Source organism: Elaeis guineensis, chromosome 3 (genome assembly GCF_000442705.2).
Source record: "Elaeis guineensis isolate ETL-2024a chromosome 3, EG11, whole genome shotgun sequence".
NCBI lineage: Eukaryota > Viridiplantae > Streptophyta > Magnoliopsida > Arecales > Arecaceae > Elaeis > Elaeis guineensis.
In genome coordinates this window covers 84,163,925-84,188,960 of record NC_025995.2, presented here as the reverse complement: position 1 = coordinate 84,188,960, position 25,036 = coordinate 84,163,925, and the positions used below count along the sequence as shown (strand labels likewise).

At 40.1% G+C, this 25,036-nt stretch overlaps 1 protein-coding gene and 1 long non-coding RNA gene across 3 annotated transcripts; one reads left to right on the top strand and one right to left on the bottom strand.

The window, feature by feature from the left end:
• Window positions 1-263: 263 nt before the first annotated feature.
• Window positions 264-10,255, bottom strand: LOC105041902 (glutamate decarboxylase). Its single transcript, XM_010918969.4, has 7 exons — window positions 9,668-10,255; window positions 9,225-9,429; window positions 3,554-3,754; window positions 3,252-3,466; window positions 1,943-2,196; window positions 1,774-1,826; window positions 264-912 (listed from the first exon to the last, which is right to left on the bottom strand). Exons 1-7 carry the CDS (start codon window positions 9,751-9,753, stop codon window positions 436-438), a joined length of 1,491 nt encoding a protein of 496 aa, XP_010917271.1. The 5' UTR covers window positions 9,754-10,255; the 3' UTR covers window positions 264-435.
• Window positions 10,256-21,669: 11,414 nt separating this feature from the next.
• LOC140856486 (uncharacterized) lies at window positions 21,670-22,335 on the top strand. Of its 2 annotated transcripts, none has more exons than XR_012139726.1 (2): window positions 21,670-21,922; window positions 22,041-22,335. It is a non-coding gene; the product is annotated as an uncharacterized lncRNA (long non-coding RNA). The 2 variants fall into 2 exon arrangements; XR_012139725.1 differs by having other exon boundaries at window positions 21,670-21,926.
• Window positions 22,336-25,036: the final 2,701 nt, after the last annotated feature.

Below are 25,036 nucleotides of genomic sequence, written 5' to 3'. Positions count from 1 at the left end.
AGAAATTTTAATTAACGAGTCTTCTTGTATGTTAGCACAAACCAAAACCTTGAGAAGTTCCCAGATTTCCTAATCCTGCTGAATAATGTGTATGTTCTCTGATTTGTGGTGGAAAAGCTGCCCATGCAATTGTGCTGAAAGACATGACGACCATGCCCATACTTCGCTATCGTGGATACACAAGATCTAGTTTGTGATTGGTTTGAAACACACTCCATTGCAACAATGAACGATAATGAGGCAGATATTCAAAGCCAAGATGATAACTGAATCTCCATAGACTATCATAGATATCTCAAATCTTAACAAAACAGTATTACTAGAAAAAAAAGTCATATCAATCAGAAATCGCCGCAGATACTTATAGCCAAGCCACATATGGTAATAATAAGCATATATCAGAGACAGATATCACCCTCATGACTACCTATCAATTTAGCAAACTCCATTAATCTTCTTACGCTCAACAAACCGCCTCCAGCGCATAGTGATCTCCTGTTGTGTCTCCAAAATAGTCTTCTTAAGAACAGTCCCTTCGGCATTCTTTGCGGCTGTTACATGGGCAATGGTGGTGGACCGGCTTGGAAGAGCGTCGACCTCTGCCAGAACCTTGTTGATGTCCGAAATAAGGCGTTCAGCAAGGCTCCTGCTGAAGTCCTCCCTGATCACGACACGGAGGACGGCCACATGCTCCGCGTTAGCTGGCATAGTGTATGCAGGGATTATCCATCCAAACTTCCTCATGCTCTCTGCTATCTCAAAGACTGTGTGCTTGCTGCTGTCCTTAAGCGAGAATGCAACAAGAGGAACACCAACTTCCTTGGAAACAATATCAAACCTTCCCATCTTCTCGAGGCCTTCCCTTAGCACCCTTGCATTTTCCATGCAATTTTCCATGATATCCTTGTAGCCCTAACATATAACATGCTACAGATTTAGTGGCCTATGTAAGAAAAAATATGGAAGAAACTTTTTATAATGAGGAAAGTATAATATAAGAACTGTCATGAGCCGACACAGCCCACAAACTGCCTTGTTCTAAGCCAAAAGTAAGTAGGTGATATGAGTTGCAGCAAATCAATGTTCCAATCTATTTACCCATGCACTGATTGTTCATCATGGCAGAAGGGAGACAACACGTTGATAAAGTAGAAACAGTAAGTAATTTTCCAAAAGTTTAGAACAATTCAATAACTACGCAGCAGCACAGCAGAGTATCTTAATCTTCCATAGTCTGCTGCAGGAGATAAGACAATTCAATTTGATTTAGGATCAAGTTTGCTTTGGTTTGCCGATTAATTGAAGTTGGAACTCCAGATTGAAATTAAATTTCCTGTTTGGCTTATTTGTTCCTCAAAGATGTATCAAGTTCCTTGACCAAAAGACGCCTCCATCAAGAACTATCACATTCTTGAGGAACTTCAGATCTAGCCTTCCAGTTCTAGGGGAGGCACCACAATCTCCAAATAAACCTTCACCAAGAGTTTCATACCAATTACGAGGATCAACTTCGGTGCAGGGCCAAATGTAGTGAACTGTCTGGAACATTGATGGATTTTATTTTATTTTTTAAACCTTGATGGGGTAAGGTTCATTGGCTGACGGCTTAATAAATTAGTTAGAAAACCTTGCTTATTAGGGAACTTGTATGACTATTTCTACTAAACATATACAGATTGAAACAGAATCCAGACCAGACAATTTACCATTGAAACAGAATTTGTATCCACAATTATCACATGGTTAGAGATATAGCAAAAGTTCTCATGTTACCTCAAAGCCCAAGCGTATGAACTGGTAGTACTGTGCAATTATCTGACTTGAACCTGCAACAATGAAACAGATTATTTGAAGTATTTTGTTGGAAGCTAATATGACATAATGCAACATTGCATGCACATTCAAATAAGTAAAAATCACACATACACATGATAATATTCACCTTTAGAAAAATTGAGGGTAAAAGTAGGTTGATCCGCCCCAAGATAGTTTATATGGAAAATGAGCTCTTCAGGCAAATCTTCTTTGCTCCTCCAAACAACCCAACCAATTCCAGCATAAACAAGACCAAATTTGTGGCCACTGACATTTATGCTCTTTACCAGTGGTAGCCGAAAATCCCACTCCAGCTCTGGATAGAGGAAAGGAGCTATGAATCCACCACTTGCAGCATCAACATGGATAGGTGTATCCCACCTGCAGGGCATGATAAATATGATACCATCTCTCACTAACATTAGTCCTATGAATAAATCATCACTAGATGTGAACAACAGGCATGGTTTTGATCTGAAGTCCAGAAAATTAACCCATAAATGGGTAAAAAAATATGCTGTAACTTTCACTTCAATTACAGAAACTTATCATCAAAAGCCAGCATCTGGAGCAATCTCAAGATTCTTAACCAATCTAGAAATGGATATGGCTGAAATGTCACCGGTATCACTGTCTTGAGAGGATCAATCAATTCAAACTGCATCCTTGGTTCACCTACTTGAGCCGTCAACAACCATTGGCTACTAGAAATGTTGACTGGTCATTCAATTGACAAGCAGATATATAAATCACTGTTTTAAAATGCATCCTGTAAGACTATGCATGCATCCAGAATAAGCAAATGAAGGTCCAGTGACAACACCACGCTGGGTTGCTGCATAGTGGGTTGTTTGGCACCCAACTAGGCCCAAGTGGCAAGCATATGCATCCTGGTCCTATGCTGGTCCTCAACCTCTCTCCCCTCCCCAACCCCCACCCCCCTCCTTTCCATCCCTCCCTCCCTCAGCTTTGTTTGCTGGAAATTTGATTATATGCATAAAAAGGGTAATATATCTTTAGTCAGCAAATCACGCTATAATCTATCAAACAAGAGCAAGAAGTATATACCCTATTTTTCATATTTTTCTTGTCCAATATATACTTTGATTTCTTTTATTACTTATTTGATCTATTTTATAAACCTTATTTATGTTTGCATTGCCAACCAACTGTACAAACATTCTTCATATGAACTATGTACTCACCTTTTTCATACAATGACCACTCGGCAAAACTTTGACATGAACCGATCACCTGGTTTCGCTCAATCACTTAACAACCTTTAGGTTATGTAACACTGATCATCCAAACGGTGGCCAATGAATATATAGATAGGCAAGTATACCCAGTTCATAGCATATTATTACATTATTACACAATAATTATGGTCTCCTGACAATGGACCGGTACTCTGGTATACAAGCAAAACCACTTACCCTGTTTCTTTGTTCTTCTGTGTAAGCAGCTCATTCAGTAGTTTCACATCTTCAAACTCTCCAGTAAGAGTTGAACCCAAAATGGCAGCAACACAGATGGTATTCTCATCCACCATCTCCACAGCCTTCACGGGATCCATGATATAAAACCCCTCCCTTAACTTCACTTCCTTCAATTCTACTTCAAAATACCTTGCAAATTTCTCCCAGCAAACCTAAATAAGCATATATGAGAACATAAGATTATGAAAATTTTCAGCACCATGTTACGGTAACTTCTGGTGAGCTGAGGTGGTTAGCACCTGAACATTCGCACCAGTAACTATGTTTGGTTTGTCATAAGGCTTTCCCTCTGCCTTTCTTTTGTTTTGCCACTTCCTCTTAAATGCCAGTCCGGCCAGCATTATTGCTTCTGAGGATCCCACAGTTCCAACCCCTACTGCTGTTTCATCATCCCCAATTGGGGCATGAAAAAGATGGGCTATCATATTTACACAGCGGTTCTGCAGAAGAAACAAACAGATGGTAAAGGAAAGCAATCAAATAATGAAGGAGTGCACCATGGTGGTTTCCAATTCCCAAAATCATCTCAAATAAATAATTGCACGGAATGCAACCTTCTAAGATGAACCATATAAGATGGATTACATCTAACAATGTAATATACAAGGATAATTAGCACTTCAAATTTGCCAAATTTGGGATGATACCTTAAAATGCATATAGCAGTTTGGTCCAGAACAACCAATCTAACAATAATTCATGTCTGTGGAAAGAATCTATGATGGAAAAAAAAGGATCGATCAAAAGAAAAAAGTTTGACTCAATAGCTAGCCTATAATTCATACTCTTCACACAAGATGTAATACAAATATCCTTTCTGCAAAGTTTCTCTTTCTACAAAAATCTTCTAAAAATCAAATTGTTTCTATCTTCGATTAAAGAGCAACCACAGACTGCATGGAATCTAAAATACGATGCATGGCAAGATTTTGAAAATCAGATACATGTATTTTTCATGAAATGGATTTAGATAACATCTAATCATAGAAGTTGATCATGCTTATGCAAATTCTTTGAAATTTTGCAGTAAATTTAGGAAAAAAATAACATGTACTCTAATATTTAATGTCATATTCAATTCATCATATACCTGTTTATCACATGCCCAAGTTACAGTAAACTATACACATAAATAACATGAAGAAGATAAGAAATTTATCCTGGCGATCCCCTGCTGAGCCATACCTCCATGTTCAGGATATAAACAACTAGCTTAAGCATTTAAAGTCACTAGCAAAATTTCATTGCAATATCCATTGCACATTCAAAACATTTTTTAAGAAAGAATAAGAACAAAATGTCTGGACCGCATATTTAATTTTAAGATCTCGCAGCAATTGTTCCTCACAGAGATATCATCAACGGTGTGCATCACTGCTTTTTCATTAAAAACAGTAATTTGAAAAATGTCTTTGACGACCGTTTATGCTTTTATATATACTCTTACAATCATTGTCCTATAAGAAATTATAAGTGATGAGCAGTTAATTTGAATAAGTAAGCCAAACCTTAGAAAAAGGAAGCTTTTTGCAATTTTAGATAGCCGTCTGTGGGTGTATTTTAGATATATCTCCTGCAACAGAGGTATATTCAGATGCTAACCCTGTCATATTCAAAGTTCCTGTCTAGAATTTCAAAAATTTTAATTGGCGTATGGCATGGCGATTGACCAAATATGCTACACAACAGGGGTTTATTCATTTCCAGGTATCATACATGCGATCCATGTGACATCCTATACAGGGGTGGCAAACGTGATGTGAACCCTTTGATTGAAAAAAAGAGAAGAGGCAGGGAAGGGTAGTTTGAGGAGTCATGATGATGCATATCCCAGAACCCCAAACTTTGGATACCTATAGGTATATGTTAGGATTTGACGCCTCGAGATTCAGCCCACATTGAGCCCACAGCGAGGTTCGCGGTGAAAAACGGAGTCCAACGAGACCAAGATCACCTGAATCGGAGCTCGGATGGAAAAGATACGAGCTTTCGAAGTCGGTACGAAAATCGAGGCGGCGGAGGACCGCCGGCGACCGGCGGCGGACGGCAGCGGCGCGGCCGCAGGCGCGGCGCGCGGACGCGAGACCCAGGCCCGCGCGGGGGGGGCCTGCGGCCCAGGCCCACGCGCACGGGCCGGCCCAGGCCAGCGGCCTGCTGGCCCTTGCCCGGTCCACCGTGGACCGGATGGTCCACGGCACGGCCTGTGGACTGCGTGGGCGTTTCCCACGCATTTCTCGCGGTCCACGGCACTATTCCGTGGACCGGAGCGCGATCCAACGGCCCAGAGGGCTCCCGGTCTTGATCCGACGGTCCAGGGAGTTTTTTGGCTTTATTTAGGACTCCTAATCCCTCTCTAATCAAGTTTTAAACCAGGTTTAAGCCTTTAAAAAGGCCTGTGACGAAACAGAGAGGGAGTGGTTCGGTTTCTTGCCGCTGTACGAACCAGAAGAGAGAGAGAGAGGCTAGGGCGCTGAGAGAGAAGGAGCAGGAGGCTCTTGGACAGCGGTCGCCAGGCTCTTCAGGGGTTCAGGGGGGTCTCCAAGAGAGAGAGAGCTTTTGTGAGGGAAACTTCAGATGAGAGAGAATTGGGTGTACAAGGGTTGAGGGTGAGGTCTCCTCTTGTAAAATTTTTTTTCATAGTGAAGTTTGCATGCCCCGTGGAGGCGAGCCATTTTGTGGCTGATCCACGTATTTTGATTGTTTTTCTTTTATTTTGTTTCTTCTTTCTTCCTGCTGCATTGCGTGGTACTGAAAAGGTCTTGGGAGGTGGTGTCCTGCCAGACATCCACCCAACAAGTGGTATCAGAGCAAGCGGTACAATGACGCAGATTGCAGTGGTGGTGAGCAAGACTGAAGATGGAGAAAACAGAACAATCAAGATGGAGATCAACAAGTTCGATGGTAAGAGCAATTTCTCTTGTGGCAGGCAAGGGTAAAAGACGTTCTCATCCAACAGGGGTTGATCGATGCTCTCTTGTGCGATGAGAAGCCGACCACCATAGAGGTACGAGATTGGAAACGGCTACAGATGCAGGCGGTGAGTACCATCCGCATGTACCTGGCGGATGAGGTGGTGATCCATGTGCTAAGCGAGACTTCCCGACGGTGCTGTGGTCGAAGCTCGAGGAGTTGTATATGGCGAAGTCTCTCACCAACACTCTTTTCCTCTGGAGGCAGTTTTACCAACTGCGGATGACTGAGGGACAGAGCGTGCAGGAGCATTTGAGCCACTTCCAGAAGATCCTCACCGACCTTCTCAGCGTTGGCGAGAACGTTAAGGAGAAGACCAGGGCACTGGTTTTACTGGCGTCGCTTCCTTCTTCATACGAGTCCTTGGTGACTACTCTTCTAGTGGGGAAGAGCACTGTCAAGATGGACGAGGTCACCGCGGCAATACTCCAGAACGAGGTTCTCAGAAGGGAGAACCCAGCTTCGAGCTCAGGTGTCGATAGCTCAGCTTTGGTGGCTTCTGGAGGTGCAGGAGGCGGTAGACGGAGCGACAGGAGATCGCAACGAGGGCGGTCTAAGTCCAGGAGGGACTTGAGCAAAATCAGGTGTTACCGGTGTGAGGAGTTGGGGCATCTAGCCAGAGATTGCCCTCAACTGAAAAATCGGACGGTGGCTGCTGTAGCGACGGCCGGCAGCGATTCAGATGGAGATGTCCTGGAGATATCTGACGAGGTATCTACTTCTTCCCAGCAGTGGATATTAGATTCTGCATGCCCCTATCATGTGTGTTGCAGAGAGGAGCAGTTTGACTCCCTGGAGAACAGTGAGAGCACTGTATATCTGCCGGATGGATCGAGCTGTGCGATCAGAGGCATTGGGACGGTCAGCTGGAGGACACATGATGGTGCAGTGAAGAGATTGGGGGAGGTCCGATACATACCCGATTTCAGGCGGAATCTTATCTCACTTAGCAGACTGGATTCGAGAGGCTACAGGACGGTAGCTGGTGGAGGAATCCTGAGGGTGCTACGCGGCGATAGGATTGTGCTGGAAGGGAAGAAGGGGAGCAGAGGACATTATTACCTGACAGGGAGCCTAGTGCGAGGTGGAGCATCGGGAGCCAGGTGGAGCCCAGAGCGAGGTGGAGCTCCAGGAGGCAGATCGGGGACGAGACAGGAGACTCAGGAGGACGAGAGGCGACGTCACAAGGTAAGATTCCTATTGCCGCAGGATGATGCCCCGAGCAGGTCTCAGGTCAGGAGGAGCACAGCATACGACGGAGATGGGATAGAGCAACCTGGCTCGACTCCCATGTTTGCTCATCCATGATCAGCAGGCGATTGCCCCAGGGCATGGGGGCGAGGAGATTCAGAAGCTCTCGAATTTTGGAAGAGGCCGAATATCGAGTCGAGGTGGAGATTGTTAGGATTTGACGCCTCGAGATTCAGCCCACAGTGAGGTTCGCGACGAAAAACGGAGTCCAACGAGATCAAGATCACCTGAATCGGAGCTCGGATGGAAAAGATACGAGCTTTCGAAATCGGCACGAAAATCGAGACGGCGGAGGACCGCCGGCGACCGGCGGCGGACGGCAGCGGCGCGGCGGCGCGCGGACGTGCGACCTAGGCCCGCGCGGGATGCGCGACCCAGGCCCGCACGGGGGGGCCTGCGGCCCAGTGGGGCGTGCGGCCCAGGCAGGCGCGCGGCCCAGGCGCGCGCAGGCCCGCGCGCAGGCGCGGGCCGGCCCAGGCCAGCGGCCTGCTGGCCCTTGCCCCGGTCCACCGTGGACCGGGTGGTCCACGGCACGGCCTGTGGACCGCGTGGGCGTTTCCCACGCGTTTCTCACGGTCCACGGCACTATTCCATGGACCGGAGAATGATCCAACGGCCCAGAGGGCTCCCGGTCTTGATCCGACGGTCCAGGGGGTTTTTTGGCTTTATTTAGGACTCCTAATCCCTCTCTAATCAAGTTTTAAACCAGGTTTAAGCCTTTAAAAAGGCCTGTGACGAAACAGAGAGGGAGTGGTTCGGTTTCTCGCCGCCGTACGAACCAGAGGAGAGAGAGAGGCTAGGGCGCTGAGAGAGAAGGAGCAGGAGGCTCCTGGACAGCGGTCGCCAGGCTCTTCAGGGGTTCAGGGGGGTCTCCAAGAGAGAGAGAGCTTTTGTGAGGGGAACTTCAGATGAGAGAGAATTGGGTGTACAAGGGTTGAGGGTGAGGTCTCCTCTTGTAAAATTTTCTTTTCATAGTGAAGTTTGCATGCCCCGTGGAAGCGAGCCATTTTGTGACTGATCCACGTATTTTGATTGTTTTTCTTTTGTTTTGTTTCTTCTTTCTTCCTGCTGCATCGCGTGGTACTAAAAAGATCTTGGGAGGTGGTATCCTGGCCAGACATCCACCCAACAGTATACTACATCCCTATACAGGGTATCCTATTTATATCATAATTAGGATTTCAAAACCCTCTAATGGAGCATATTCGAGTAGTAAGATTGCAAAATCGACGATCAAGTAATGGAAGAAGCTATTGAAAACAAAAAATTGGAGAGCCCTTGGTAAAGATAACTTATGTGGACATTATGGACAAGTAGAAGACGACTTGGAAAGGAGAGACATCAAAGGGGATAAATCCAAACCAAAAAAGTTAGATACTGTTTCTAATGAGTCTATAGGATCTGCCATCAATTTCCATAAGCAAATAATAAAACAATACATCCATTATAATAAACTGAATAAAGTGGGCAAAATGGACCCAAACAATTACCAGCTTAATTCACGACCCCACAAAAAAAAAAAAAAGAAAAAAAAGACAAAGGAAGCTAAAATCCAAAAGCTGTCATGAGCTAACCTACAACTGACATCTACGAAACAAGCCAACCGCTATTGCTGGAAAAACCTCTAAGAATTACGGTCGAGAAGAATTATTCAGAGGTTATAATTTGATGATGCGAATTGTTGGTTACCTGGAGCTCAGTGGTGACAGGGTACTCATCCATGTCGACATAATTCTTGTTGATGGCCGCCATTATGAGCTTATCGCACTCCGGTTCCATCCACGTCGTGACGAACGATGCCAGGTTCAGCCTCGGGTTCCCGTCCAGCATCAGCTCGTCGCTGATGATCTGGTGTGCCGCCTCCTTCGGTATTGAATTCTCCGGCATCTTAAACCTATTCCATAAATGATTTATGTTAAGAAAAAGGATCAAAAAAAAAAAAACAAATTGAGGAAATATCAATGAGATCTGGACTAATAATATTGCTGATATTACGTTAATTAGCAAATCAGAAAGAAGACGTGCACATCTGACACGAGCACTAGATACAGCAACAAATTTGCAGCCATAAATTGTGATCTTTAAGGAAAAAAGAAAAAAATTAAGAACAGGATTAAAGAGGATGGAATCACCGAGGAAGGGGAGCACGAACGTAACGAGAGGCGAAGGTATAGTGGACTGAAGCTTCCGGCTCGTGTCCTGCCGTGGAGAGAACCATGGCTATAGATCAGAGTTGTTTCCTTTTTCCCTTTTTTTTCTTTCCCTCGGTTCTTAGATTTCTTCTCTCATTTATAGGCAGGTAGGAGGGTTATATAACTTTTTCTTATGTTATTTTTAGTGTTTTTGCTGTTGTCAGGAAGAAGGGAATAGAGATGGTGACCTTAAGGTATTTTTCTTCCACTCATCGTTTTTGTCTCAGAGGATGAGGAAAAAAATATTAAACGAGAAAAGGAATACTATGAGAAGGAAAGAGCCCTTAGAAGGGAGGTGCGGACGTCGTGGAGGAGTGCAGCGATTCGCTGGTACGCTGTTTCGCCGTCGCCACCGCCATTCTTCTAGTTTTCTACTGGGGTAAGAGATGCTGATACGAAATAACGGTGATGGAAGAAGAAGAGCTTTCTGTCTCGTTTGCGGGTCTCTTTCTGGTCCCTCACTCTCTCACTCCATGGGAGGGCTTTCTTCAGCGTAACAAGCGGCGGGGCGCGGGGTATGCGTACCGCGGGACAGGAAGTTGCTTTTACGCGTTCTGAAAGCGAGATGTTTAGCGACGTGTGGGGAAGGTAATGCGCCGGGTAGCGTCGGCAAGGGAGTGCTGTTATGTTCACTCGCGGTGAGGGGACGTTCTCGGTGGTACAATGCATTTCATGCTTTTCACCCGCGGTGAGGGGACGTTGTGGGTGGTAAGCATAACATGCGATTGATGTGTTTTCTGTTTTTAATGCACATATGCAATCAATGTTCCATGAGGCGAGGACGATTTGGGGATTGCTGCGGCGGAGTGACGTGGCAGGGGGCAGTCAAACGGAAAGAAATGTGGAGACCGGACCGGTAAAAAAGAAAAAGATGTCGGGGAGATGCAAAAGACAATACGGAATTGCCCCTTTTTTTTTTTTTTTTTTAAATCTTCCTTTCCAATGAAAATGGGAGGCAAATCTATGGTGGTGAGAATTGTCATCCGATTCAAATTGTATCATTTCGCACATATCTCAAAGCAGTCCAAATTTATCCATTCGTCCATTTGTGTAGATCCGGAAGCAATTATCGTGCAATCCAATGGTGCATCCGAGCGAAAGAAGTTGAATCATTCTTGCCCATGAAAGACACGACCCTGCGTCAAAGAGAACTGATGGTGAGTGTAACAGTTTGTGAATCTCGAGAGTGGTGGAAAAAATCAAGCACCGCACATGTCATGATAGATAATTCACGAGGAAGATCAAACACAATGTTGAAATTAGTGGCCAGTCTTATCCCATGCTAAGGCTTTTTATCTTAGACTTTGATGGCCATGTCTACTTCGTAGATTCATCGTCATTGTAGGTAGTTTTCTTATCCAAATGTCGCTGAAACGTAGCTAAGGTCTCTTTGGTACATTTTTTTTCTCTATTTTTATTTTTTAAATAAAAATAAAAAATTTAATAAAAAATATGTTTAATTATCCTACTTCTATTTCTCTTTTTCTAACAACTTCTATTATTAAAAAAATAAAAATAAAAAATATTTAATATTAGTTTTTTTGGTTAACTAATATTAATTTTTTAAGAACTATGCTTTTATCCTACTTCCAATCGCCCATCTTCCATCTAACCTCACCTTCAGCCCTCTCACCTTTGTCCATCCAACGCCAAACTTGTTAGAAAATATGCCTCAAGATTCAGTCCAGATTGAGCCCACAGTGAGGTTCAGGATGACGAACGGAGTCCAACGAGCTTAAAAATAACTCAAACGAAGTTCAAATGGAGAAGATACGTGCGAAAGAAGGTTCAAAGCAGCAGCACAGTGCACGAGGCGGCGGCGGCCGATAGTGGCGCGGCCGGGCCCGGTGGAGACACGTGCGTGCAGGTGCACACGGCCCATCATGTGAGCGCTCAGGCCCAGCATCCTTGCATGGTCCACCGTGGACCGCGGGGCGCTAGGCAGTCCATGGGATCGTGTGGACCGAACACGGTCCACGCACGGTTCAGGTTATTTTTTGCGCAATCCGAAGGCCCAGATCATAGCTGGTCATGATCGGATAACTGAGGTTGATTTCGGATTTGATCAAGTGATCTGTGGCCCTGATGTGTGCGATCGGACGGCTCTGGTGCGAGCCGATCACGATCGGACGGCCACGGATGATTCTAGGCTTGATTGGGACTCTCCTAGTATAACAGTGTTTTGAAGTTTCTGGAGTCTATAAAACTCCGATTGATGAGCTGTTAGTTCTATTGGAGAGCTGGTGACGTTTTAAAGGTATAGAAAGGCTTCAAAAGAGATTTCAAAGAGCTTTTGTAAAAGTTTTGAGATTTTTTTTGAAAGAATCTTGTACAAGAGTTGAGTGGTGAGTTCCTCTTGTATTGGTTTTATTTTATTCTCTCATAATGAAGCTTGCACGCATCGTGGAGGTAGGCTTGAGGCCGATCCACGTATTTATATGGTGTTTCTTGTTTTGTTTCTTTTTTCTTCCTACTGTACCATGTGGTACCAAATCCTAGTGCAACAATTGGTATCAGAGCAAGATGGTGCCAGAGCGTAGGTTGCAGCGGTAGTGAACAAGATAGAAAATAGAGAAGACAAGCACAATTAAGATGGAGATCAACAGATTTAATGAAAAGAGCAATTTTTCTTTATGGCAGGCGAGGGTGAAAGACATGCTCATTCAGCAAGGGTTGATCGATGCTCTCTTGTGCGAGGAGAAGCCGACCACCATGGAGGTGTAGGATTGGAGACGACTTCAGATGCAGACGGTGAGTACGATCCGCTTGTAACTAGCGGATAAGATGGTGATCTATATGCTTGGTGAGATTTCTCCAACGATACTGTGGTCGAAGCTCGAGGAGTTGTATATAGCGAAGTTCTCACCAACACCCTCTTCCTTTGGAGGCAGTTCTACCAGCTGCGGATGACTAAGGGACAGAGCGTGCAGGAGCATCTCAACCACTTCCAAAAGATCCTCACCGATCTCCTCAGTATTGGAGAGAAAGTTAAGGAGAAGACCAGGGCACTGGTCTTGCTAGTGTCGCTTTCCCCTTCGTATGAGTCTTTGGTGACTGCTCTTCTAGTAGGAAAGAGCACCATCAAGATGGATGAGGTCACTACAGTAGTTCTCCAGAACGAGATTCTCAGAAGGAAGAGTCTAGTTTCGAGCTCAGACGGTAGCTCAACTTTGGTGATTTCTGAAGGAGCAGAAGGCGGCAGACAGGGCAATAAGAGATCTCAGCGAGGTCGGTTCAAGTCTAGGATGAGAGATCTGAGCAAGATCAAATATTATCGGTGTGAAGAGTTGGGACATCTAGCCAGAGATTGCTTTCAACTTAGGGATCGAACAAGGGCTACTGCAGCGACAGCCAGTAGCGACTTAGAGGGTGACGTCTTAGAGATATCTGACGAGATATTTATTTCTTCCTAATAGTGGATTTTAAATTCTGCATACACCTATCATGTATGCTACAAAGAGGAGCAGTTTGACTCCCTAGAAAGCAGCGAGGGCACTGTTTATCTACCGGATGGATCGAGCTGTGCGATCAGAGGCATCGAAACGATCAGCTGGAGGATATATAATGGTGCAGTGAGGAGATTGGGAGAGATCCGATACATATCCGATTCCAGACGGAATCTTATCTCACTAAGCAGACTGGATTCAACAGGCTATAGGACGATAGCCGGTGGAGGAATCCTGAAGGTGTTGCACGATGATAGGATTATTCTGGAGGGAAAGAAGAGGACGAGAGGACATTACTACCTGATGGAGAGTCCAGTGTGAGGTGGAGCTTCAGGAGCCAAGAGAAGCCCAGAGCAAGGTAGAGCTCTAGGTGGAGGTGAATCGGGCACTAGATGAGAGACTCAAGAGGATGAGAGGCGATGTCACAGGATGAGATTTCTATTACCACAAGATGATAACCCGAGCAGGTCTTTGGTCAGAGTAAACACAGCCCATGATGGAGGTGGGATCGAGTGGTCTGGCTCGACTTCCACGTTTGTCCATTCATAAGACAGTAGGCATGCCCCAGGACATGGGGGTGAGACGGATCATAGACTCTTAGAGATAGGTGGAGGTTGAATATTGAGTCGAGATAGAGATTGTTAGAAAATACATCTCAAGATTCAGTCCATATTAAGCCCACAACGAGGTCCAGAACGACGAATGGAGTCCAACAAGCTCAAGAACAGTCCAAACGAAGTCCAAACGGAGAAGATACACACGAAAAAAGATTTGAAGCGGCGGCACAGTCCACGAGGCGGCGACGGTCGACGATGGTGCAGTCGGGCCCGACGGAGATGCGGGCACAGGCACGCATGGCCCAGCGCAGGCACATGGGCCAACCCAAAGTGCGGGGGTGCCCAGGCCCAGCATCCCGCACGGTCCACCGTGGACCGCGAGGCGCTGGACAGTCCATGGGAACACGTGGACCGAACACTCGGTCCATGAGCGGTTCAGACTTTTTTTGCACAATCCGATGGCCCAGATCGCAACCAATCACGATCGGATGACTAAGGTTGATTCTGTGTTTGTTCAAGTGATCTATGGCCCTGATGTGCACGATCGGACGGCTCTAGTGTGAGCCAATCACGATCGGACGATCACGGATGATTCTAGGCTTGATTGGAACTTTATTTCTTAGTATAACAGTATTTTGAAATTTTTGGAGTCTATAAAATTTTGATTGACGAGCCATCAGTTGCATTGGAGAGCTAGTGACGTCCTAGAAGTACAGAAAGACTTCAACAGAGATTTCAAAGAGCTTTTGTAAGGATTTTAGGATTTTTTCTTGAGAAACTCTTGTATAAAGATTGAGTGATGAGTTTCTCTTATATTGATTTTATTTTATTCTCTCATAATGAAACTTGCATGCCTCGTGGAGGTAGGTTTAAGGCCTATCCACGTATTTATATTGTGTTTCTTGTTTTTTTTTTCTTCTTGTTGCACCATGTGGTATCAGATTCTGACGCAACAATTTCAACACCAAATTATCTCTCATCTCCAACAACATTGTCGACTCCATCCCATTTTTTTTTCCTCTACCACTCTCTCAACTGTCTCTTTATCTAATATTGAACTCTTCTTTATCCTGAATTAATATTGGCCCCATCTCTCTACCTCTCCTTCATCGTTGGCTACATCGTAGCTCTCATTGTTAAAAAAAATAGAGAAAACAAACTGGATATATCTTTTGTAATAAAAAATTTGAAAAAATGGTGATAAAATATTTATTTTCAGATTTTTTTAAAAAAATGATAATAATGCTAAATGCAATCACACTCTTCTTGTACATGTTCTTTAAATTAAAGTATATTACTTTCTGATTAAACACATGAGTGTTTAAATATATGCTCCCAATCAACATGTTTGACAACTTATATTGCTATCAGATGTGGAAGAATAGATTACTTTGTTTGGGAAAAAAGGTTAAAAAAAATTCTATGCGATTATAATCTTCCATATGGTTGGTCAGACGTGTCTTCTCTTATAGTAGGATTGTAGGAAATTTAGTCCGAATATGAAATAAATATACCTTCAGCCATTATTGTTCAAACCCAATTGAATCAATGATCAAGATAGTTGCAAAAATATCGGGAGGCAAATCTTGTATTATCTGCCTTATTTTTATTTTTTAAAAGAGTGCTTTTAGTCTATATCAGAGGATCTTGAAAGCCTACACTTGATAGAGAGTCACATATTTCTAAGAACTCATTTAGATGTTTATAAGGATCTTCATTGGTATTCTCATAGAAAGATGGGAGCATCTGGATTGTAGTTGACTTGATCTCATATTGACTCGTTGGGATTTCAAATAAGTGGATATAAGTCGATGGGTTATAGATGGAAGGAATAAAATATTCTTTCATCTGCATAAGTAGTTCTTTAGGATTTTCAGCCATTTAGTTATCGGGTTTAATGTGTATTAGCCATTTAATTTCAAAATTAGTCAAAAAAAAGTGATCTCCTACCGTGCATGTACCAGTGCAATCCTAATGTGTGGTTTAGATTTTTTTTTATTCTTTTATATTTTTATTATTTTTTTCAATCACAAGCAAGTTAGCAAATAATTAAACCTAAGACACCTATGGGTTACTTAGACCCAACAGTTCGATGTAATATGAATCAGCCTAGATGCGAGTTAAGTCTAATCTCAGTTCTTTCAACTAGCCAAGTAAGAGGTGGGGTCGTGGGAGGCTCTCCGTGCTTTCACAACGGACCTAATTAAATAACCACGAGTCTATTTAGGCTTAGCTTTTTTAACCTCTTGCTTTTGACACCAATTTCAAGGATGAGTTCAAACTTGTACTTAACTTCACCACAAAATTTAAACTGAACTCAATTGATCCTAGGAGTCAATGTCTACTTAGTTTTAATTAGATTTAGGTTAATGCAGGATGCTGGTTGGTTGTTTTTGAACTAAGAAAGGATAATAAAATTTTCATCTTATCTTGTTAATGGATATTGCCCTTAAGTCGATTTAAAATGAAAGTATACAACCAAGTTCAAATAAGAGGTTTTATACAACTAAACTAGATGAATAAAACTAATCAAACTTGAAAGCTTACATTGTCTCCAGCGATCACCAAAAGTAAATCTAAGATGATGAATGCTCTAAACTGTTAAGTTTCTATTCTTGTCATGCAATTTTTATTAAGTTTATGTGGGTGACTTTTAAGTGAATTTGAAAAAAGAAAGCAACTGCTAAAAAGAAACTAGAGTTAGGATTGATCTCACCAAACAAGATTGGCAACTTTTTCTTCTCATTTTTTTCTCTCTTTTTTTTCTATAAAAAAATAAGAAAAAGTTAGTAAGTTGTATACAAAAAAAATTAAAGAAATTAGAAAAATAATTTAGCATTTGTGCCTTCCCTGGCAATGCCACCAAAAACTTAATAGATCGTAATGTTGTCATTAAAATACTGTATTTATCAGTTTAAATATCTGACTTCTTAAAAAAATTAAAAATATATAGAGAGTAGCGAGTCGGATCGAATCCATAGACAAGACAGTACTTTGATTTGATAACTTTGATTTTTATAAAAAAAAAATTTAGAAACAGAATTGTAAACAGAAAATAAAAATTAAATGGTGCAGAAAGATAAACTCGATACTAAGATCTATTATTTAGATCTTAGCTTCTACTTGTAATAAAAATTAATTTTAAAAATTTAAATTTTATATTAATTAAAACCTAAATCTTATTGCAAAACTTAAAAGTACATAAAGAAAAGTTTGGTACTAAGATCTACTAACTAAATCTTAGCTTCTACTTGTAATAAAAATAAAAGATATCAATTTAAAAAGAATGAAACTAATTTTTGTATTAATTAAAATTTGAATTCAAGTATATAAAATTAAAAAAAAAAAGAATAAATAACAAAGAGAAAGCAAACTAGAACTAGTAAATAAAGGGATCTGCGTAGCCTCGTCAGAAAGAAAATTGGTGGGCTCCTCTTCCTTCGTACTCTTCAGCGCATGCTTGCATCTCCTTCTTCTTTCTCTTTGGATCTGATCTTGAAGATGATGGTGTAGAAGATGGTGTAGGAAGTAAGAACTCTCTTCTTAGCTCCTCTTTCTTAGAGACCTTCTCAACACCCTAAGCACTTATGTTGCCCTCCTCTCTCTTGTGCCATCCAACTCTTAAGATGATCTGAAGATGGGACATGGAGAGCTTTAAAAAGGGCTAGGGTTTGGTGCAAAGTTGGTATTTTTCCTTCAATTCCGTTCTATATATAATTCTCTTGAATTGGTAGAAACCTTTCTTCTTTGTCTTGCCCCCTAGTCTCTTATTTTGCTCCTTATGCTGAATCTTTTTGGACTCCTATTTGCTGTCATTTATTCTCTTCTAGGTTATCTCCTTGCTACCTAAAAAATAGTTTTCGGATCAAGTTTTTGAGCCAAGAAAAAACTAGGGGGAATCTGGGTGTATTGGATATTTTCAATTTTGTCCAGCACTATTACCAATTTTAATTTAATGTAGCTGCCTCATTGGAAATCCAAATTGAATTCTATAAAGTACATTCTTTTTTTACTCTTCTCAGAATTCTATAGGATCTGATCTTGCTAAATTTGGAGTCCTATAGCCTTTCAGGGATCCTGATGCCAAAGGTATTAGAATCAAGAGAATCCAACCAAAGAAGAGATTAACTACCTTTTTCTTACTTTTTGCACCTCCTAGCTCCTTTTCTAGCTGATGGCATCAACAAGAGGAAGGTGTGGGATCAGGGTTTCAGGTGGTGGTTGGCCGGCTAGGGTTCCTAAGTCCTGAGGTTTCGAATGTCTCTCGCGATTTGAGCATACCTGCCAAATAAGGAAGAAATGTAAATTATTTTGTTAAAAAATCTCTAGTAGATGTGAAATTATTTTGGTGCTTAGCTTGATCAGTCAACTCGATATATACTTTCCATAAAAATACTCTAATTTTATATTTTTCAAAAAAATATTATTAAAAATATTTAATTTTGTAAGAAAATCCAACTTAGTTATGAAATTAGGATTTTTAGAAGATGTTAGCACCATTAACTACCTAAAATACTTAAAATAATTGTAAAAATATATGACTCATCAACTATCAAACTATACTATAAAATGAGAATGAATTATATCATTATTGTAGATGAAAAGATAGCCAAAATGATAATGAAGAAAAATGGATGCTTGTGAGAAGTCATGTTAACATCATTTTATTTGATGGTTACATGCTTGATATTTTTTTTGTTTGATAGGCTTTTCTGGGTGTGTCTAGGTAATTTCAGCTTTTGTTTTATTAACAGATATCTAGTGAAAATACTGATGTAGTATAACTTACTTTGCTTATGTATACTTTTAGGGGGTGTTTGATTGGAGGGAGTGGGAGTCTGAAATCAGAATGACAATGGATGACTCCCATTCCAACTATTTGGTTGGAAAGAGTCCTATTTCAATTTCGATTTTGAGATAGAATGAAAATGGTCCAATCTACATAGAACTCAATCCCAACTCTTCTTTATAGATTCAAATCTCTATTCCAATTTCGATTCCAGTCATGAACCAAGCACTTCGGGAGATTTGACCATTCCGATTCCAAGTCATTTTGATTTTCATTCTGATTTTAATTCCAGTCATGAACCAAGCACCCCCTTAGTTGAACCATACTACTTTTATGCAAATTGCATAAATATTTATGAAATACGTTTTCATCTACCATATTGGTTGTTTATGTCTTATTTATTTATACTAGTGAAAAGACATGTGCGAGAAATATTCGACAAGATGTAATGAACAAAATATAACATAAAAACTAATGGTAAATTAAAATAAAAAATAATATAAGAGGCAACATAAGTCAAACTAGAAAAAATGGCATAAAATTTAATATTAGACATAGTGAAAATAAAATACAAAATAAACCTTTAAAATATATGAACCAAAAATCAAAAAATCTTTAAGAAAAAAGGTATTTGACAAAATGGATATAGCCTTATAGAAACTATAATAGTTTCAAATTTATTTATTTACAAGTCATATACATCTTCTTATCAACATGTTTTTCTTATTTCTCTTGGAGAAAAATAAGTAGGAAAAAAAAGTTTATATGAGTGTATTAGCAAGAAAAAAAGAGTGCATAGAATAGATTTATTTTTATCTTTTTCAAATTCAAGGATGGTGATGTACAAAAGATAATATTGAGGAGAAATAAATGACAAGGAGAGAAAAAAAGGGGTACATCCATTGGAGAAAAAGATTTTTAGTGCATATACAAATCAAGGGAGAAAATTAAGATATATTAAAACTAGTGTAAATCTTTTATAAGCACCGATGCAAAAAGCTAGTATAGAAAAGAGAGACCACCTGAGAAGAGAAATACATGAGATATAGCGTTTAGGTCTAAAAAATAAGCTTACCGAGCTACTAAGGTGTTTACAAAATTAAAATCGAAGCCTTATTAAGTTAAGTTTAGATTTAGTTGATAGGTACCAAAAAAAGAAATTAAAGACATACACATATATAACTTTTTTTCTTTTCTCATCATTGAAGAATGACTAAGTAGAGAGTAATTAATTTGTAATCCACCTTGTCCCACCAAATACCCATCTCTTGCTTTTGGTTTGACTAATTGAGACCAAATTTGGTTATATTTAAAAGAAGAAAAAGGTTAACTAGTTGCTTAAGTACAATTTTCGATAATTTTTCTATCCTGCAACTTTTTCATGATCCATAGTTAATGAGATTGGATTTTGTATGCATCAAATAATTGGAAAAAATAGTTCAAAAAAGTAGAAAATAACTTATTAAATGCCTGACTAATATGCGATACCCAACTCATTATTATTTTTTTTTTGGAGTTCAATATTGAGTATAAGTGTAGACTTTTATTTGGGTTTGTATTTTTGTCCAGATCTAATATATAATTTTGGTTTTTTTGGAATAAATAATGCTAAAATGGTGAGGGGCCAATTACTCCTACACGAGTCCATCTAAGATCATATATGCAATGAAAAACATTGGGGAATGAAAAATTATTTCCTTCAAGGTATTAGTTCAATAAAGGAGGATACCAAAGAAAATTATGATAAAACACAATATTCTTTAATTTTGGCACTCTACTTTTGGAGGATATTGTGAATACAAATAAAGAATAAAAATGTTAGTAGATGCCAACAATATAAAAATAGTGCAATATATGGAACAACAATAATGACATAAATCTATTTATCATGTTGGAATTTTTATGCAGGCATGGAGTTAATAACCTAATCCCATGATAGATGTGACGCTCGTATTATTTTTATAAATTTGGATTGATTCAATTTTGATGAAAACTAATTCTATCAATCATGTGGAAAGATTTGACCGGATAAGTTGAATATTTTTTGTTAATTATTTACAACGACAATATCTATAAAAATATTTGTCTTCATCTTATATTACTTTAGTCATTATATAAATTCATAATTTTATTTTTTAATAATTTAGCATATGCAAATTTGTAGTGGAGATAAATTATGAAGATTCAAATCCACCATTGGCTAGAGAATATGAGTTGAGAACGGATAGGCAATATATTTTCGTCACTCTAAAATACAATATATTTTTCATCATCTAAAGCAAAACTAAAAATAGGTGTCTCCATCAGCAAAAGGTATGTATAATTTTTTCAGCACCTTTAATACATAAAATTTATATGTACCTAAGTTCATGTCACAACCCATTGTGGGATGCTAGTTAATTAACTAGAAGTCCAAAAGAGAAGGTAAGCTGGTAAACTTTTGGACATTTTCAATAATGATAAACACCTAGTGATGAGTATGGATAATACTTGATAGCAAAGTAGTGGTTTCTCATTTTTTTCTCCTCTCTCTTCCGTGAGAACGATAATGGGTAGCACAGTTTGCATGTGCTTGATTTGATGATGGATCATGCGTTCTTACCTTTGGTTGCTGTCACAGCTAACCGATACCAAGGGTATGATGGCCGGACCACAGCAGCTATGCGCAAGCACTCAAGTTCTGACGGGACATTCTATCCTATCTATTGTTCCAATGCGCAGGTGATGGGATAACTCCTAAAAAAATTCTTTGCGCACCATCCCGGGATTGAACAAAAAAAAAAAAAACACCGGTTCGGATTGGGAAACCTGATATTCGATGCAACTCAAATTTTTTTTTTTTCTGATCAAAATATATATATATATATATTATTTATTTTTTTAATTAGGGTGTTATAGATAATAATAGAATGTCATAATAATAATATGATATTACTGTAGAAAAAAAAGGAAAGCTACCAACTTTTAGTCTCTGATGCTAGTTTGAGGTGTGGATAATTTTTAAACGTTCCTGCATCCAGTTTAGAGTGAATCGGCTTCCAACGATGCGTAAAATGATGGGCGATTTGGATTTCAAGACAGCACTCGTAAGCATCTTTGGGATCCAATTATGGCCATATCCACGACGTCCATTTGGGTTGCTAGGTGGGATTTCACAACCATGCTTATTTTCGTCGTTGGAATCCAATAAACCCTCCATCGTCCCAATCCAGCAAATCCCCATCTTCTATCGTCTGCTTCCTCGACCCTCTTCCTCCTTCTGCTTCCGCTATTGAGCTTCTAGAAGTGCCCTAAAAACCTTCTACTGTCTTAAATCTCTGCTACTGCCCAACATATTCTCCATCTGCTCTTATTCGTCTTAGCGAGCTTCTCCTTCTTCTCCGGCTTCTTCTCCTTCTCCCGAGTAGGTGGAGCACCTTCACCATCGATCGAACGTGGATTTTTTTTTTTTGTTTATCTTATTTGTATATTTCTACATTTTTATGCTATTTTTTAAATTTTTGATTTTATAATTTATGAAGGATCATCGAAGGGGAAACAGAGTTTGTAGAGATTGCGAGGTTTTGAAGATGAGATAGAACCTTTCCTCTTGTATGCACTTTAGGTAAGAGCTCCAATAATCATGAGTGATGATCTAGGCTGCAAATTTTTTTCATTGTACCACATCCCTTGACCTTTGCAAGCTATAGATTTTTCATTTTTTTCATAATCTTGAGCTGATTTTGGAGAGGGATCGGTGTTCTCATTTTCTGATTTGATCTACAAAATTGTGGAAAAATTCTCTGATTTTAAAGTAAGCTGTAGTGTGCTGTAATCCTCTTCTAAATTGTTAATATTTTGGTCTGCTACTTGAAGCCTGGGCTTAAATTCCATTAATATGTGCTGAAATATTATATGAAATGCATATATAGTTACTAATATGACAACCAATAGAAGAGATCTCCATGCTTTTCCAGAGATTTATGTGCTCCCATAATTCTATGTAATTTAATCAAATCAACTGTCTGGACAATAATTTTTTGTGCTCGTTACCATTGGATTGATGCTTTGTTTCCAAATAATGCATGAATGCGTTTCCCATTTGTCTCTCAAAGCTTCTTTAGAAAAAACTTTAATTTGGACATTTGCTGTTTTGAAGTGTTTAGATGTTTCATTCATTCATATAATTTCCATTCAGAAGTTACTGATTGAATGCATCACTTCAGACCCCAGTCTTGAAAGAATCTGGACTCTGGATAGAGTTATTAGGAAGCTTCATTGCTGAGCAATTTTTTCTCCCTTAAGTAACATCTATGAGTTGCATTGCATATTGTGTATGTCTCGATCATAGCTTGCTTCCATTCCACACGTTAGCGTTGAAAGATATTCATGTTTGAATGAATGAAGATTGGCAACTAGTAGACCAAAATGTGCTCCTAAAATTTTAAGTACATCTCAGTTTTAATTGCTTCAGACAACCTTTCAGAAGATAGATAAGGCCCTCTGCTTCCCACCCTTTTTTTCAGATGTTATTGATGGGCCATGTGTTATAGCCCAAAACCCAGCCCAGCCCAGCAGACCCAAGCCCAAAAAAAAAAAAAAACAGGGGAATCAAACCGGGAAGAAGACTCCCGATAGGAGTCTTCTTCTCCGGCGAGATCGGACTCCTAGGACCCCTCGGAGTCCTAGGGTTCCCTATAAGAAGAACCCCTCTCCCTTGAGACCGAACATCGTCCTCCTCCCTCTCTCTTTCTCTCCGCCTTTCTCGATCGAAGCCGCGGACACCGTTCGATTTCTCGCCGTGATTGCTCGCCGGTGAGGTCACCGGAGGCCGAGGTGAGTCTCCTTCTTCTTTCCCTCTTTCTTCTTCTTCCTCCCATGCTCTTGTGCGCGGTTGCCGGCGACGAGAGTCGCCGATTTTCGGTGGGGAAAGAGACCCTGTTTTTGAGCCTCTTTTTCTTTGATTTTCCGGCGCCGGCGATCGTAATCGACCGCCGGCCATACTCCTCCGTGACCGGGGGAGTGGCCCCTGTCTGCCGCCGGCCTCCGCCGCGGCAGCCGCGGCCTGAACGGCCCGGCCAAGGATGGGCCACGCCGGTCCCCTGTTCCGGTGCGGGAAGAGCCGAGAAGAAGAAAAAGAAAAAAAAGAAAAGAAAAGAAAAAGAAAAGAAAAGAAGAAAAAGAAGAAAAGAAAAGAAAAGAAAAAGAAGAAAAAGAAAAAAAGAGAAAAAAAAAGAAAAGAAAATAATAATAATAATAATAAAAATAAATAAATATATATATTTATATATATATGAACAAATAAATAAATAAATAAATAAATAAAAATAAAAAAAATGAAATGATGAGAGAGAGAGTTTCTCTCTCTTCTCTCTCTTCTTTCAGTCTGAACCCTGACTTTCTCGTTGGAATTGGACTTTCTCTCTCTACTTTCTCTCTCTAGGTTGTTTCTCTCTCTTGATGGATTTCTCTCTCTCTAAAGTTATTCCTCTAGGATTAGCGAAGTAGAAGACTTCATTGATGATTTTGATCGAGTTTAGCGAAGAGTCTGATTTTAAGTGAGGTTTTGATTTGGGATCCGTTTAGATTGAATTTTGAATTAAAATTAATGTAAAAATATAATTTTGGATAATAGGCACGGAAGAATCTCTTAGAAGTTAGTCGATCTGTTCATTCAGTACTCCGTGAAAGGTAAGTAATGAATCATCTTCTCGAGATATTCTATATTTATTCTGAAAATAAATAATTATTCTCTGAAATTATGTATGATTTATGAAATTATGTTTTGAAAGAAAAGTGCTTTTGAAATGTTATGGTATGTCGATTTATGCGCATGTTCAGTGAAAAAATTTATGATATATTATGATACAAAGTGTTTGATACAGATCGGATTTATGCTCTCAGCCTAACTATGTTTCAGTAGGCCCCGTCAATGGGGATTATACGTTGGTACTCAGTGGACCCTGCCAGTGGGGGTTGTGCACTGGTATTTGTGGACCCTACCAGTGGGGGTTGTGCGCTGGTATTCTGTGGACCCCGTCAATGGGGGTTAAACGTTGGTCATAGTCAAGGCTGTTGAGTTACGAGTGTTTTGAATCGAATCAGATTTATGATTATATTATATGTGAATATTTAAAAATATTTGATTTGTATTAAATCAGCATGAAATATACTCTTATGTTTATTTGCAGCATTATTTTTGAAAATTATATAATATCTGAATTATCTAGTTGAGATATTTGTTACTTACTGGGCTGTCTAGCTCATTACCTTTCTTTTCATTTTTCAGATTCAGATAATTAATATCGAGAGTGGGACGAAATATTGGGACAGAGCTTTTAGAAGCGAGATTAGCATTGTCAGCTTCATTGAACTTAGATCTAATATTTTATTGATTTAGTAAAAATTTTATTGGATGTAAGACATTTGATTTAATTACTTGAATTACAGTTGAATAGTAATTATTTGAATTTATTTCGCTGTGATGCATTGATATCGTGATGAGATGCCTTGCATGCTTATGGAGAGAGTTCTTCAT